Here is a 16,365-nt window from a genome sequence, read left to right as displayed (position 1 = left end):
CGGTGTCTGTTAAGGGGCATGGATTAAGGAATATAAAGATATGCATCGACGGTGACATCAAAAGATTTTCCAACGCGCTTGCCTATACTAAAGCACTGCTGCCAATCAAACAAACACGCTCATTGAACTCCGTGTCTCTAACCGCGGCCCTCTATAGAACGCTGCGAATCAACTGTTTTTTGAGAGCAAAACGTAGCCATGTAGAAATCGTATGCGCAGTCTGATTGTTCTATTGACATGTCTGCGTCGATGATTAATTGACAACAACAATGTATTGCTGAACAATTCTGTTTTAATTTCATCCCAATTGTTGGTAATATTAATAAAAATTAATTTGCAATTTTTATATTTGAATTATCATATTGGCCTTCCACCTGCTGTCATTAAAAATTGCGTTAATCTATAGAATATTAAATTATGTCTTTGACCCTGTATGTTGTTACCGTGTCATGTGTACTCACGTACAACAAACGTGTTTTTAATATATGGCCAAGAAGTGTTTTTTTTTTTCATAAATCTCTATAATTATCGATGTGATTATATTTAAATTGTAGTGCCTGGTGATTGGCTAGTGGTTATGTCATCCACATTACATCCAATCACCGGGCCTAATTGAATGAAAACTGCGATCCATGATCCAAGATTGGCTGGCTATGTAAAATTGATTGATAGTAAAACGTAATAAAGATACGTTCTTGTCTGGTTATTAGGTATTCACCGCACAATCGAGGATCAACTCAACTTGTGTACAGAGAAAAGAGGTAAGTTTCATACTATTTTTTCCTAAAATATTACAGCTAACTCAAATTTGCGCACGCGACTGGGCCAGCCATGTATGACCTTGTTATGTTTAGACTAAATAACATTCGTACTTTCAATAATTAGGCCTATAGGTTTAATTCGTGCATCTGCTTCATTCATTAAATTTTAAATGCCAGGTTCGGAAAAACATTTCTATTGATCATACATTCTAATAATTAGGCCTACCAATCTATAATTTCCCATATGTTTCATAGTTTTTTTATTTTATTGTGCTTTTGTTGAAAATAAGCATTTTTCTAGATAGTAGGATAGTTCAAATAACACAGTAAAATCCCTATTCTTTTGTACAAAAATTATAAAATTTTAAATTAAATTTTTGTAAAGAAATAAGGAATAAACGGTGTGGTAAAAAATATTATCATGACTAAATATAAGTAATATAACATGACTTTTACATTTCTGTTGGTTCTATGTAACTTCAGACTTTTATGTTCGTGCTATAGCAAACATTATTTACCGGATATGGTATAGATTTTCATAACTACTGAAAAAAAATCATGTTTTTTTAGTCTTTTCTGTTGCACATCCACCCACTTTCTATAGGTTACGTTATACCTCCTCGATATGATCATCAGAAAATCGCAATAGAAATTTATAATCGCTTGTTCCATATTATATTTCGAGTATATTACAGCACGTCAGGTCTTCCACATGGGACTTCCAGATTAGTTTGATTGCGAATTCGATGTTGATTTCACATTTCAGCTATACGAGAAAAATAATAAAAGAAATAAGTCGTTAAAACAGAATTCAATGTGAAGTTCATTAGATGTATCTACTAGTCCCCTGTCCCGAAGGTCAAACAACTTTTAGTAGTACCACGCATTGAATCATTTTGATCTTAACGCTACTTGAATGAATCTAATCAAGGATTATCGTATTACGTGTATTTTCTATAAAAAAAACACCAACAACTGCGCTATATATCTCGGATTCTTAACGATGTATTTTTTTCCTGAATATGCAATTTTAATATCACATAATAGTTATCCACTTTCAAGTTTATATAAGTGACATTAAAATGGCACATGCAACAAAAATATTTGAAAAATTCTTCTCAGATATAATATATCTTTAAGTTAATATAATGTAAAGATCCAAAAACAGTATGAAAACATCCCATTAATTTGTATAACAGCAACGAACATTTAGAAGTTTGATGTTGTTTATTGATTATTTTTACAATTCATTTCAGAAAACAATTTTCGTTGTGCTTTGCCATTGTGATCCCCATTTTTCGTTATCGTCAATACATACTCATCGTGAGAGGCGCCCTATCACGAGCGTTTTTAAACAAAATGTGATATCTTCCTGCTACACAATCTTTGCTACAGTGTTGTTGCTTACTCAGTTACTATTGCTCAGCAAGAATTCAGTGACGTCATCGTCGTTGTTCGACAACACTCATTTGCACGTCGCATGCAGAATAGAGCATTTGACGCGAACGTTGGTAAGTTTCACATTTATTTATTATTTTATTCAGCTCAGTTTGTTACAAACTGCGACAGCTCAGTTTATTACAAACTACGACAGCTCAGTTTATTACAAAGTGCGACAGGTATCATGACAAATTTCGACAACAATGTTACAAAGTGCGAAGATTATTGCAAAGTGTGACGTAACAAGCGTTATAGTTGATTTTGATGGATAGTTTTGTCAATTAGTTGGTTATGGTACATTTTCCAAATGGACATATTCCAACTGTCCCGCTTTTGACATGATTGTCCCGCTTGTTGATGTTGTGTTCAGAAATTTCCCTCCTTATTTGTTATATTGTTATTTTCGGATGGGCTTGAAAATCAAAATTCGTAAAGATAAAAAAAACAAAAAACAATAGGCCACATTGAAACTTGTAGCAATGTTGGGCCCATTGGCTAAAATACTAATTGATAATCATATGCCTACTCTACAATCAATTAATATATATATTAATATTGACTGCCATTTTGAAAAAAAAGGCAGATTTATTTTTATTACTATAAATATTACAAATAACAAAATATAAAAAAAAAATATGAAGGCCATATTGACATAGGTTGCCACACCCCCTTATAATGAAAATATGGTTTGGTCGCCTCTTAATTCTTCTATTGTATGTCATAGGACAAATGTCTGCCCTTATCAAAAAGTGAACGATCGACGTAACCTGTTTTTTTCGTACTAACCCTAACCCTAACCAAACTATACAGTTAACAATGAAACTCTAACGTAATCAAGTGTATACTGAAAGTTGGGCTGGGACGACCGAGTGGTTTTACACAATTGAATCACCCCTGGAATAGTTTCTAGTGATAATAAGGCACACAATCAAAATCGTAATGTTATTGTGTAAGGGTAATGTAATGAAAATTTCATACACAATACATTTATAGGACCTATGTTTTTTTTTGTATTTAACAGGTGAAAATGATGAAATATAAAAGGACAACTTTGTTTTGCTTGATTGGTTTTGTTTCTGTAGTTCTATGGGTTGTAAGTGTATTTTTTAGTTAGCATTATTACCTACAATACAGGTAAATTTCCAAAATTATATTTCAAAAGGTTAAAAACACTAAATATAAACTGATTTAGGCCTACTGGCCAATGATAATTAGGCCTGACAATTATTAAAAAAGAAAAAAAAAAAGAAAAACCATTGCTGGGGGCTGAGGTGGTACGATTTAGTGAATATGAACTTGTAATTGTCCGGAAATTTCATTGTAGCAATATCTAAATGTTAAAAAACGTAAATAAATTGATGTTTTGGCTAATGAATTTAAATTTAAAAAAATAAATAAGTGAGAATAATGATGATTAACCGCGGAAAATATCCGATGTCCCAAACATGTAACATGTCATATAGAGAACGATTATAGAGAACGATTGCATTGTGTTTCTCCTGCCGCCGTGATAATAGGGAGCTTTCAAAACAGGCGACGCGGCTGTGTGCAACCTTGTCCAGGACCTGATTTGTATGATAATCTGACCCAAACTAACAACATGGGATATGTGCCAAATTCGCTATCCGGGGCGAACATGCCCAAAATCGGGGTCAAAGGATAAATGTGTAGTTTTTATATCTCGACAACCACTTGTCATACAGATTTGCTTTTGGTGTAAAATTGTTCAAAATATACATATTTATATTCGGTCTAACACAACTTTTAGAGAAAAAATTCCCGGAATTGCTTTTACTGACATTTGACCCAAAAATGAAAAAAAAAACACATTTCGGGTCAAATTGTTCTTTAAAATGTCAATGGACAGACTGAATGGTATTAAATGAAAGCATATACAATATGCTACCCACTGCTACCTAACTAGTATGGAAAATGTGCATAATTGGCAGCATTTATTAACAATTTTCACAATAAATAAATAAATAATAAGACGATTACTCATAATCAGGCAAGACTCATATGTATCTCATGTTAGTGCTTGTTATTTGAAACATACATATTGGTAACTCTTATTTTTAGAAAATAACATGTTGAAAATAATGGATAAAGAGCGCCATCTCCTGCCTAAACTCAGCTCTGTTCTCTCTCTAACGAGTTAGCGACAGAGACCGTGAAATGAATTATTAATTTTGAATTGAAGCACTATAGCCTAAGGCCTACTTTCCTTTTATCATTGGATATGAATGTTTTGTAATGCCGGGCGCCATCTAATTAACTTTTTTCTCAACTCTAAATACTTCTTTTTAAATACATATGGCACACTACAAAAAGACTGGTGTAATCAGACTACAACGTATGTTATTATGAACTCATTTTGATCAGGCAATCCACTTGACAACAAAAGTTAAATAATGAGGGATTAGTGTATATATGCCTTTTTTGTTGTTATTGTTTTGATAAGCGATTGTGAGCAAATTCGGTTTTACTAGCTGGTTGCTGTGTAAAACTAACACTACCCCCTACCCCCCCCCCCAACCCCCCCCCCCCCCCCCCCCACCTACCTTCCTGGCTGACTCCTCACCTGGGGCTGATCTGTAAGAACATTTTTGAAAAATAGAGCTGTCTTGGTCCCCTGAAATTTCACTTGTACATTGTTAATATGAAACGAAATTATAAGTCTACAGAACCAGCCAACCATGTTTGGGATGGAGCTAGGTCCTTATTTCGGTTTATTTTGTATAATAAATAATTTTTTAGCTTTAGGCCTAAGTGACATATCAAATGAAAGCCAATCAAATGTGCTATCCAATAGCTTGTATTGAAAGCCTTTAATTACAAAGTTAATTTAGAAAACGTGCATACTTTAATTAACAAAAAAAAAAACTAAAATTGACAAAAATGAGTACGGTATACAGTTAGTGCAAATATATTTTGTTTTTTTTTAATTCTAGTTTTTCTATTTGGTATCAAATGAAACCTCATAAAATATGCTACCTTGTACATACAGATTATCCAATATGTATTGAAAATGAATCTTTTTTTTTTTTTAAATATGCATATTTTAATAAACTTTCATCAAAACTCTATAATTATATAATATAAATAAACCAAAATGATAAATTTACACTACTTACTGTATACTCATTTTTGTCATTTTCAAAAAAAGTTAACGTCATAATTAAAGATTTTCAATTATACAAGTTGGGTAGCAATGAATAGAATATTTTATGGGCTTTCCTCTGATACCAAATATTTCTTCCAAACAAATTAAATTATTTAATATTATATAAATAAACACAACAATTACACTAACAAATATTCATTTTTTGTATAAAAGTAATCGTATTATGCACATTTTCCAAAAAAAATAGCTTCATAATTAAATGTTTTCAATACAAGTTGGGTAGTAGTAGGTAGCATTTTGAATATGCTTTCATTTGATATCATAAACTTTGTCCATTGACATTTTAAAGAATAATTTAACCCGAAAATGTGTTTTTGGACATTTTTGGGTCAAAGTTCAGTAAAAGTATTTCCGGTCATTTTTTTTCGCTAAAAATTGTGTTAGACCAAATATAAATATGTAAATTTGACAACAAAAGTAAATCTGTACGACAAGTGATTGCCATATATATAACAACCACACATTTTTAACCTTTGACCCCGATTTTTGGCATGTTCGCCCGGATAGCGAATTTGGCACACATCCCATGTTGTTCGTTGTGGTCAAATTATCCTATAACAGTTTAGATATTCTCTCCTAAATTTAATTCATACAAATCTGACCAAGGTCCTAGACTAAACTGCAAAAGTCAGAGACAGCCCCGTGGTTACATCCTTCCACGAAACGCTAAATCGGCCAAAGATTTCTTGTATCCGCATAAACCGCATTGTAAATTTCACGCTTGGTTGCGCGTCGCGCACTGCCACGTCACCTGTTTCGAAAGCTCCCTATTAACATGGAAACCTCTAAAATATTGTCATGGAAAATATAAACTAATTCAAGTTGTTTGGAATGCTTTCATATTTTAAGAATAGAAGAATGGTAGCATTGTCAGTGAAAAGCACCTATGCGTCTACATCTTTAAACCGACCACCAGTACCGATGATTCATTACAATATAGTGCAAAGTACAAGAATAACAGATCAAGTAGGAATTGTCAATACGTTATCGTCAGCTATAAAACGAACGACAGTTCCTGCAGTAGTAGATAATGTAGGAATGATAAATGCATCAACATCTTCATTTCGTTTGATGAATCCTGATAGGTCTATCAATGTTGGTGACTACTTTAGTGTTATAATAGATGCTCGAGACAGCAATGGTAATCATCGTACAAAAGGAGGCGATTTATTCTTTGCAAATATAAGAAGTAAGAAAGCAAGTACCACTGGAAAGATAAAAGACTTCAACAATGGAACATATGAAGTGATTTTCTTTGCTGGTTGGCAAGGAGTTGTTACTACTGAGATTATTCTGGAACATTCATCAGAGGCAGTAGATTACATCGAACAAGAACTGTGGCCAATGGAAGAAAGAGCTACGTGGTTAGCTGGTTATTACAACAATGTATCTAAAGTCGCGGAAATAAGAAATTGCAGGTTTCATGTTGGTGTTTTACTTGATAAATGTAATTACAGTCAACCATTGGCAATGGGAAACGCCTCTTTCTACTGCGATAAACCAAACCACATACCTTGCGATTTGTTGAGGTGGATTTCAATTGGCAAAAAAATCATTATGGCAAAATTCAAGAAAATGTATGGTTATCATCAAAAACTTTTTGCTAAGTAAGTATTATATTATCCATATTATAAAAACACTTCATAACACATAGAAAGTATCTTAGATTATATGTATAGCCTATTTAATAATGAAATATAGATTTGAAAACATTAAAGTCACGTGCTTTGTTACTAATAATTCATGGTGCATACGATTACCCAGTTGACTAGTTTCATTCGCATGCAATTGGCTCCTCACTCGAAATATTTTAGTATTCATTTATGGAAATTTAAAGAAAAACCAAAATTACCTCTTTTTCATTGATTGATTCGAAATTCATATGGCATACCAATCCGTCCTATTTAGCAAAATATGGCAATCTACGTCTTTCTTATCAGACGTTTGCGAAGTATGGGTTTTACAAGTTATTTTACGGACAAAAATCGAAACGGCTAATGGAACGTAAACAAGACCAACTACCGACTTGGTGCAAATGTAATGATGGGGTGGTACTTTCATATTCGCGACAAACAACCACCCGGAATTTGTCATTATAACCATTACGTCTGAATCAGGAACAATTAAAACTAGAAAGGCACTCCGAGTGTACATACCTCCGACTACTGTAACATTTCTGTGCAATTGTCCAATTTCAGTTTACTTTACGTTAAGACTGCTCAGTACCAGCCAGCTTTTGAAAATGTTTTCCTATCTTTTAATACTAGCAGATCTGAAAATAATATTAAAAAGTGTTCTAGAATTAGTATCCTGGTCTAGATTGCCTCCAAATGGAGTGGTCCTTGACTAAAATTGTAATACAGATCTGGCAATAATTGTAAATTGTAATTTCACTTTTCCCTGGTTTAACCAAAAGCTGTTTTAATCGTCAATAATGTGGAACGTTCTGCTTAATATGCAGATGTCCTAACCATTAAACCACTGGGGCTTTCATGGTATTGTCAATACATCCTATTTTTCTTCTTCAAAACATTTGCACAGTACTTAACAATAAAACATTACTTCCCAATAGGTCTTTAGTAAGCCAACGACTGACCAATACTATAACAATCAACATCAGCAATAACGGTAAGTATTGTTTATTTTTGTTTAGGCCTAGGCTTTAAACCATTATCGTTAACCAGATTCATAACTTAAGATAAACGACATTTATTAGCTGTAAACAACTTGATAGAACAATAGAAAACTATTTATTCGTGGTATATTTGTATATATAATATTTGTTGAAACCAATAATAGAACACATCAATTAAAAGCAGTTCTCTAGACGGTAAAGGTAAATTTAATACACTAGACGGTACGCTTGCGACTCTCTAGTACGTGTCCATATATAGTATTATATATAAGATAAACAAAATCTTATATCAATAATACAATATATTATTAATATATAAGAATTTTCTATTTCAGGTAAAACACCAGCGCCAATTTCAAATATTTCATGCTTGTCAGATTTGCCAATACATAGTATTAGCAATGGATACTGGATTGGAAACATCTGGTATTCTTTAAAGTGTAAAACTAAGCAGTGGACAAAACCCGAAATAATGCAATGTATTCAAGGAAAGCACATCATATTAATGGGTGATTCCACAACAAGGCAATGGACTGAGGGACTGTTGAAAATAATGGATGTTACAAAAAGCAATTATACGACTAAACCCAATTCTATGCACATTCAACATCATAGTGAGAACATGACTCTGGACTTTTATTTTAATCCGTACATGGTTAGCAATGCTAAAACCCTTTTCAGAGTTGGGAAATGGGAATATGAAGTTCTGGACAATCTTAACTTCAGTTCGTGTAATTACGTCATTGTGGCGAGTCCATGGGCTCATTATAGTCAATGGACAAAAAATAGTGTTATTGAAAGGCTGCAATTGTTGCGGGAAACGCTATTAAGGTTTAAGAAGCGGTGTCCCCACGCGGCAGTAATGGTGAAAACACCGCATCCACGGGAACATGGCACGTGGGATATATTTTTTAAGAGTAATCGACTCCTTTTAGACATATATGATCTTCATCTAAATATATTCTCAGGATTAGGTATACATATCATTGACATCTGGGATATGAATGTAGCACATCCTGCAAACTTTATACACATGCCTATGCCAGTTATTTATCAAGAGCTTTATATGATGTTTTCACATATATGCCCAGTAAATTGACAGAAATTACAAATATAAGTGTAACATATTCTATGTTTACACGTCTACAAGCTTCCATGCCTTGCCTGGAATACTCACATTCTCTCTACATATTTCCCAAACATAAAGCACAAACTACAAAGGGCGCTATAATTCTCCGTACATCAGAGCCATATATATAAAGAGTTACATTGGATTAGAGTCACGTGATATACAGATCAAATTGTGTCAAACTTGTCTCCGTTAATGCATGTAAAGTATAGGAGCAACAAAATACTTTCAACTTTTTCTTATATTAAAAAAAATATGTAATTGCACATTTTACGGTGAAATATCGATGTGCACAGCGTACAGAAGTACTTGCGGCAAAGAATATTGCTCGCCCGTGCGCTAGTACATTATAAAGTTCGAACATTCCATAACTACGTTCTATTAATAACAATTATGCAATATTTTCAATTCATAATGAATGCTTTGATGACTAAATAAAATGATAAAGTGTCGTGGATATATTTGTTAATATACTGAAAAGGGTATGAACAATATTAAAATAATAAAGACAAATTATTACAAATGAAATGATGAACGAATCTCTGTAATTTAATAACGTTGGCGGCGCAGTTTGTGTCAAAAACACACAGAGAACCAAAATATACTGTATAAAAAAGAGGGGTGAATTTGTGTGTTTTTTGTATTGGTTCATGCTTTGATGTATCCCGACTTGTATGTAGGCCCTAGCATTCATTTTTTTGTTATTATAAAACAAAATATATATATGTTACCAAATCAATACCATAACAAAATTAATTACTAAATAAAAACGGAATATAAGCGTTATTTCATAGACAACAAAATCTAAAAATAATGCATGAACTACAGGAAAACGCTATACAAAATAGACGCGCGCGCCCTCAGCGTGCGAATTCTTTGACACAAAAATGGCTTCTAATCTTCAATGTCGTAACTCTTTATATGGCTCTCCGTACATTATTTGCATAATTAATTAATATGCATTAATAACGCGCGACAAATACAAGACTGACAAAATATTACAAAGCGGAGCAACTAAATCTCCATCGAGAATCGATAGGTAATCTCATCAAACCAATTGGATTAAACGGTAAACGGTAAAAGTTACTTCATGACAATTGTTTCTTCTTCAGAAAAGAATGTCTATCTGTAACATACTGACTTCTATAGAGCCAATTCTGGCAGCGTCATCTGACTCACTTGGTGTGTGATTGGTTCATTGGAAAGAAATGTGTTGATTTATTAGTATTATTATTTAAGGCCTGTGGGCGTACTGTTAATTTATTAATTCCCTAATGATCAGCAATTGCTGGATGGATCACCCTCATTAAATATGGTGTAAAAAAAAATGTTGGATCATGTATTATTCATTTTCTCACCTAGAGGCCAGATAGCCACATAACCGTTACTAAACGTTTGTGACGAATTTAATTCTCTTTAAAAATGTTATTTTAGTTAGTATAGATAAGTTTAATATTGGGGTATTTTGGAAAAAAAAATAAATTTACTATAATAAGTTTTGTCTCTGTTTACTGTATTATGTATAATGATGTTTAATAATAATGTTTGATATCGGTTATATTCAATGAATGTTCAACTGCATTTGTTTTAAAATTTGGATCATGTATTATTCATTTTCTTTTCAAGTCTCACCTAGAGGCCAGATAGCCACATAACCGTTACTAAACTTTAAGTGACGAATTTAATTCTCGTTAAAAATGTTATTTTAGTTAGTATAGATAAGTTTATTTTGTATTGTAATTTGAACAAATTAAATTTACTATAATAATTGTTGTCTCTCTTTACTACGTTATAAGAGTGGTTTTGGGGTATTTTCTTAGTGGGTAAACTATTTTGTGAAAGGTGCTAGTTGTCCTTCTTCCAATTTAGTGAAAACTTCAGACTTGAAGGCTATTAGGACTTTTGTTGGCCATGGTGCGAGTGAGTTATTTTTTGTAAAGAATCCCTACCCCTCCCACAAAATCATTCATCACTATGTTATGGAAAGGTATCAAAACATTAATTCTGGATTAAAGTTAAAGATTTTTAAATAATTGTTCCCGTTTATGCTTGCTTAAATGTATTTTTTTCTGATTTGAATGGCGCATTGGATCCGATATCTTTATTCCAAAAACTATCTAGTTTGTGGCTGCTAATGGTACGAATAAAGTTGACATCATCACCCTCTTCCAAACTTGTATTCGTATAAACGTTTAACATCGACTCGTTTAAGTGGTTGACGTTGACGTAGTGTGTAGTGCCAGAGATTTCCAACATTACATGGTACGTGGTAATCTACTTTGCAGGCATTGATCAAACAGCTAAAATTCGTACAGGTATGGCTATATTTATTAAACCTCTATTCTACTAATGTATTTCTACGTTTCATACAAGCACGTAATTATATTGAGTTATTAAATGTTGATAACATTTTTGCTTTAATATTATGCTAATGATCTGTTATAATTTACTGTTTATTATAAACATCTAACATATTGTGTAAACATTAACAATAAAATAGAAATTGTATATTTAGATTTAGACATTACATTTAGATTATCAAAGTAAAAGATACAGTATAGTTATAGCAGCTTTGCATTAAGTATTTGTTATTTATATTTATATAAGAAATTAACTGCAAAATATTACTTCTGAGCCAGTAACTGATCCTTATGAGCATACCGAGGAAAGGATTATTGTAGTAAATCACTAATCACTTTTTGTTTTAATGAAGAAGATCCCTTGTTTAGTTAAGATTTGAATTTCTTGCATGGTTAAGAAGGTCCCCCTTTTTTTTTTATGTTAAGACTTCTTTTGTTCTTATTCCATTGTTTTCATCCACCTGTACAAAATATGCATAGCCAAGTACTCTAGGTTAGCAAGGCTTGTCTGGAAGAGCTCAGCTTGTTATATATACCAGGGAAGAGTTAATCCGTGGATATACCTTGTTGGATACTACTGTAGGCCTACCTTGTTGAATAATACCTTGTTGGATGCTTATATAGAAAGCCAGCAATGCAAGTTTATCATTATTTTAGTTATTAGTACTTATACCGTAGGCGTAGCCATTATTGTTTATCCTGTTGATATGTATGTGCTGTTTTGTTTACTAGAAATGCTTTGTTTACTAGAAATGTTCCTATTTTGATACAGTACAGTAGTTTAAACTGTCTTATCGTCATATTGTCATATCGCCTACGTCATAGAGAAATGCATTGTAAAATATATAGTATTTTCTATATTAGCTGGCGATCGTTCTACATTAGCTGGTGTTGATTTTTATTTACTACATGTAAACTTTTGGTGTTTCTACATTTAGCTGTTTTGTTTTACCACATTAGCGGTGGATTGTTCTACATTAACGGTTGTTTCGACATTGCGGTTGTAAACGTAGTTTTATTTCCATGCTTTCTTTACAATACAATTCCATAAGGAATAAAGCCAAGATTTTACCCTACCAGTTAGTGACGATGATTCACTGTTGGTATGGAATGAAATAAAATTAAATAAATGAATGCGACTACAGTAGTTTTGGTTAATTGTAAATTGTGTTAGTAAGATCGACCAATGAACAAGTTTTACAAGCTTCTATATATAAATTATGCTTTAGTCTGACATAGGCGAGCACAATGGAAACACTTTGGGAAAGAACTCCGCCTCATCTATCTCGGATGTACCGCGAAACGTAGATTTGATAACATCAGTTCTCACTATTACGATATTGTTTCATTTTTGTCTTTTGCAACGACAAAATTTAGCGTTTCCGATCGAAATTTGTGGTGGCGACATTCAATATTTTAAAATCCTTTATAAGTTCGGAAAATACGGATACAGGCACAATGAATAACTCATTGCGGGGCTGATATGACTGGCTTTTACTTTACGTGCTAATTACAATTTTCGTGATTCAACTAATTATAATTGTAAATTGTGACCCCCTTTAACAAGGACATATAGATGGCTGCAGTCGCGTGCTCAACCGACCGACCGACATTGTAAGCTTTAGAATGTAAAGAAAATGGCACAAACAATGGCATGCCTCCATACATCAGGAAATCATCCGGTACAAATAGATAAATCAAATATATTTTTTTTAATGGAACAGAAATGGGAGCTTTGTGTATATATAACTTGCTAATATGAACTGCATCAGACAGCTACCGATGAGAGATTGTCCAAGGGATATTCAGGAAGATCAAAAGCATCAGAGTTATACGTCTGGAAAGAATCTTTATAAAATGAATTAAAATAAGTACCAACATCACTAGCTGTATCCAGAGGCGTATAAACATGGTCGTTATAACGTTGTATATGATCCACGCCCAGAATATTTTAGGATTAAAGATAATATCGTTGGACAAAGCTCTAATTACAAAGCTTTTTAAACTTGTTCTGGCAAATCTGAAATTCTCCACAGCAATCGTAGTATCAGTTCTTTTATTAATCCTAAATACTTTTCCTTTAAGTTTTAATGCCTTGTACAGCTCATGGTTGAACCAAGGTGGAAGCATCCTCTTTGGTCTAAACACAGGAAATAAACCTTTGATTGTTGCATGGAGTAGATCATAGAGTAAAGAATTGGCTTCATTAACATCTGTCATGTCAAGTATGTTCCAGGGAATATAATTGAGAGTATTTACAAGATAATTATAATTGAGTTTCTAAAAATTATATAAAATTTTATTATTATTACTATTTATATTACAATTATTATTGCACTGCAATTTAAAAAAAAAACTGAAATAGATTCATGGTCAGATTTAAACATGTTTAGTAAAACTTGATGAGCCCTAAATTGTATTACATAATCTTAATATCTAATATTTTATAATGATTGCACTTATAGAGACAGTTACTATTTAGAAAAGTATCAATAAATAGCTAACTCATATTGCCCATTTTATAATTTAAATATGGTTGTTTGCATGTCAAAAGAAGCCCAACTGATTCATGTAATATTATTAATAATAATAAGAATAATAATATTTGCATAATAATTTTGTAGGTCTACTAAAATATGTATTCTGTGCAGATCAACGCTGTTTTTTAAAAAAAACATACCTGTTTAATTCTCGGAAATCTAGTTCATTGGGTTTGTTCAGCTACGAATAGAAATTGAGTAATTGTTCATCATACCTAATAATAGTTATGTCTCTTTGTTTTTTAATATTTCTATAGCATTCCACTTCTGAATTGTCCTTTAGTATTGGAATGTAATGCATGACTTCTTTGACCGTTGAATAAAAGTTCTATTTTATACTTTAACAAAAGCATATTGTATATATTGCTTTATCCTACATCCTTGTAATGAATAGAAACTAGATGTAGGCTTAAAGTTCATACCTAACTATTACTTAAATTTACCATTTCCTGCAACAGTAACAGCAACAGCAACACGTACCTAGGCTCTACGCTTACGTTAAATCAAGTTGCACATTGTTTTGAGGATAAATTGCAAAATGTTTATTCTTTGTAGTGCAAAAACATGTTGATTGTTTTCGAACATCTAAGTTTCCTTCAGCTGTATCTATCGCTTAATCTTGCTTTGTTTGGAGCGTACAAATATTGTTTTAGATCAATAATGTCACCATTATTTGTAACTGTGTTATTTGGATTTGTTAATCTTGTCAATTCACAAAGTGAGTATATTTTTCCTTGTTAGCTTCTACACCCGACACTGGTACTGTATTATGTCTACAGACAATAAACTGCGGAAATCTGCAATTTCTCTCCTGACTATAACAGGTGGTAGTTGTTATGGCACTGTAACGCTTGTAACCTGTGTCAATTTCTAGAGAATAATAATAAAATAAATCTATGTTGTCGTCAGTATAACTTACTAAATCATTAAAGGTCTCCCAAAAACATGAACAAGTTTGCAGTTTTAATAAAGTTAATCACTTGCGTAGATAAAAACTCGAACCATTAACTAAGTGGCATCAAATCTGACTATTTTTTGGTTTAAATTTCAGTTTTCAGGTAAATACTTTCCATCAAATATATTAGGCCTATGTGACACATTACAATCAATATTTAACAATACAAAACATTTTTTCAGAAGGATAAAATATCCGTATTAAATACATTATACAATAAACCTCCACTTTACAGTTGAAATATGTAAATCTATAGTTTAAGCGGTTGCATCACCAGCAAAATACATGTGCAGAATAGTCGGGAGATTTTATTGCTCAAATTGAGTTCCTGAAAGATTTTGAATCCTTAGAACTAGTAGAATTCATTACTCTTACTCTTTAATTTAAGCACTATACTACAGTATTATCCAATATAACAACAAAAAAACACATAAGCCATTCTTTGTAATACCTATTCATGGAGTTCAATCAAAAGGTACTGTAGGAGTCTTGTTACTGACGATACATCATATTTGATACGGTTATTGGCTGCTGATAAAGTATATATAATATTGTATGAATGAGTGACAAGTAACAACAAAGAAACTGATCTGTATTTTACATGTGTGCGTGTGTCTGACTGAATGAATGGTACTAACTTGTGCTGACTTTTATTTGAATTATTAAACAATGCATTTTGTTTAAAATTATTAAACAATGCATTTTGTTTAAATCAAACTGTGTTTCTATTGATATACTGTACTTTCGGTGACTTGGGTCGCTGTTGGATGATGTTGGAATATATGGTAGTTAAACAAACAATACTCAATTACGTTATCATCTCCATGCACGCCCACGACTTGATTTGAAATACATTCACGATTGATTTTGCCAAGCATTCGAAATATTATATCATTTTAACTTTCAATTGAGTGTACATATTTGATATACTAAATAATACAATTGTGTATTATAATTACAACTACAGAAAATGTTTCCTGTGTAAGAGCCATGTTTTTTTTAATGAATCCTGTGCACTTGAATTGAATTAAAATTGTATATAGTTATTATAATTGTGAATAATGCTTACACATTTTAGTATATTCAGCAATGTATTTATGTGGAGACATTTTTTATTGTAGAACCAGTCCATGATTTACTTTCTTATGTATTCTTTTGTGTATCTTAATAAAATGTTAGGATGGTCCCTGAAAATCATCTAATTGATTAGAAGGCTTATGACAAATAGGCAAACCTTTAATACATTATTGCACCCAAACACACCTTATTTTAAATAATACTACGTCAATAAATTACACACACTCTTCTCTCCAAATGTTTGATTTTCATTATGAGTAGGAAACAATTTAGAGATTTGAAAC

At 32.2% G+C, this 16,365-nt stretch overlaps 1 protein-coding gene across 1 annotated transcript; it reads left to right on the top strand.

Annotated features, from left to right (window-relative positions):
* Positions 1–6,243: 6,243 nt before the first annotated feature.
* Positions 6,244–9,453, top strand: LOC144839328 (NXPE family member 1-like). The gene is made up of 3 exons (XM_078694643.1): positions 6,244–6,992; positions 7,958–8,013; positions 8,356–9,453. Exons 1-3 carry the CDS (start codon positions 6,244–6,246, stop codon positions 9,117–9,119), a joined length of 1,569 nt encoding a protein of 522 aa, XP_078550769.1. The 3' UTR covers positions 9,120–9,453.
* The last annotated feature ends 6,912 nt before the right edge of the window (positions 9,454–16,365 follow it).

The sequence above is a fragment of the Antedon bifida genome, chromosome 4, assembly GCF_963402885.1.
Source record: "Antedon bifida chromosome 4, ecAntBifi1.1, whole genome shotgun sequence".
NCBI classification, from domain to species: domain Eukaryota; kingdom Metazoa; phylum Echinodermata; class Crinoidea; order Comatulida; family Antedonidae; genus Antedon; species Antedon bifida.
Note: the sequence above shows the minus strand (reverse complement) of the source record. Positions and strands in the feature narration are given on the sequence as shown.

What these genes read in the sequence shown, in the direction of transcription:
- LOC144839328 (XM_078694643.1), top strand. Translation starts at nt 6,244, where the DNA reads ATGGTAGCATTGTCAGTGAAAAGCACCTATGCGTCTACATCTTTAAAC. An exon ending in CATCAAAAACTTTTTGCTAA is followed by an intron (nt 6,993 to 7,957) that starts GTAAGTATTATA and finishes ACTTCCCAATAG; the next exon opens with GTCTTTAGTAAGCCAACGAC. An exon ending in AATCAACATCAGCAATAACG is followed by an intron (nt 8,014 to 8,355) that starts GTAAGTATTGTT and finishes TTTCTATTTCAG; the next exon opens with GTAAAACACCAGCGCCAATT.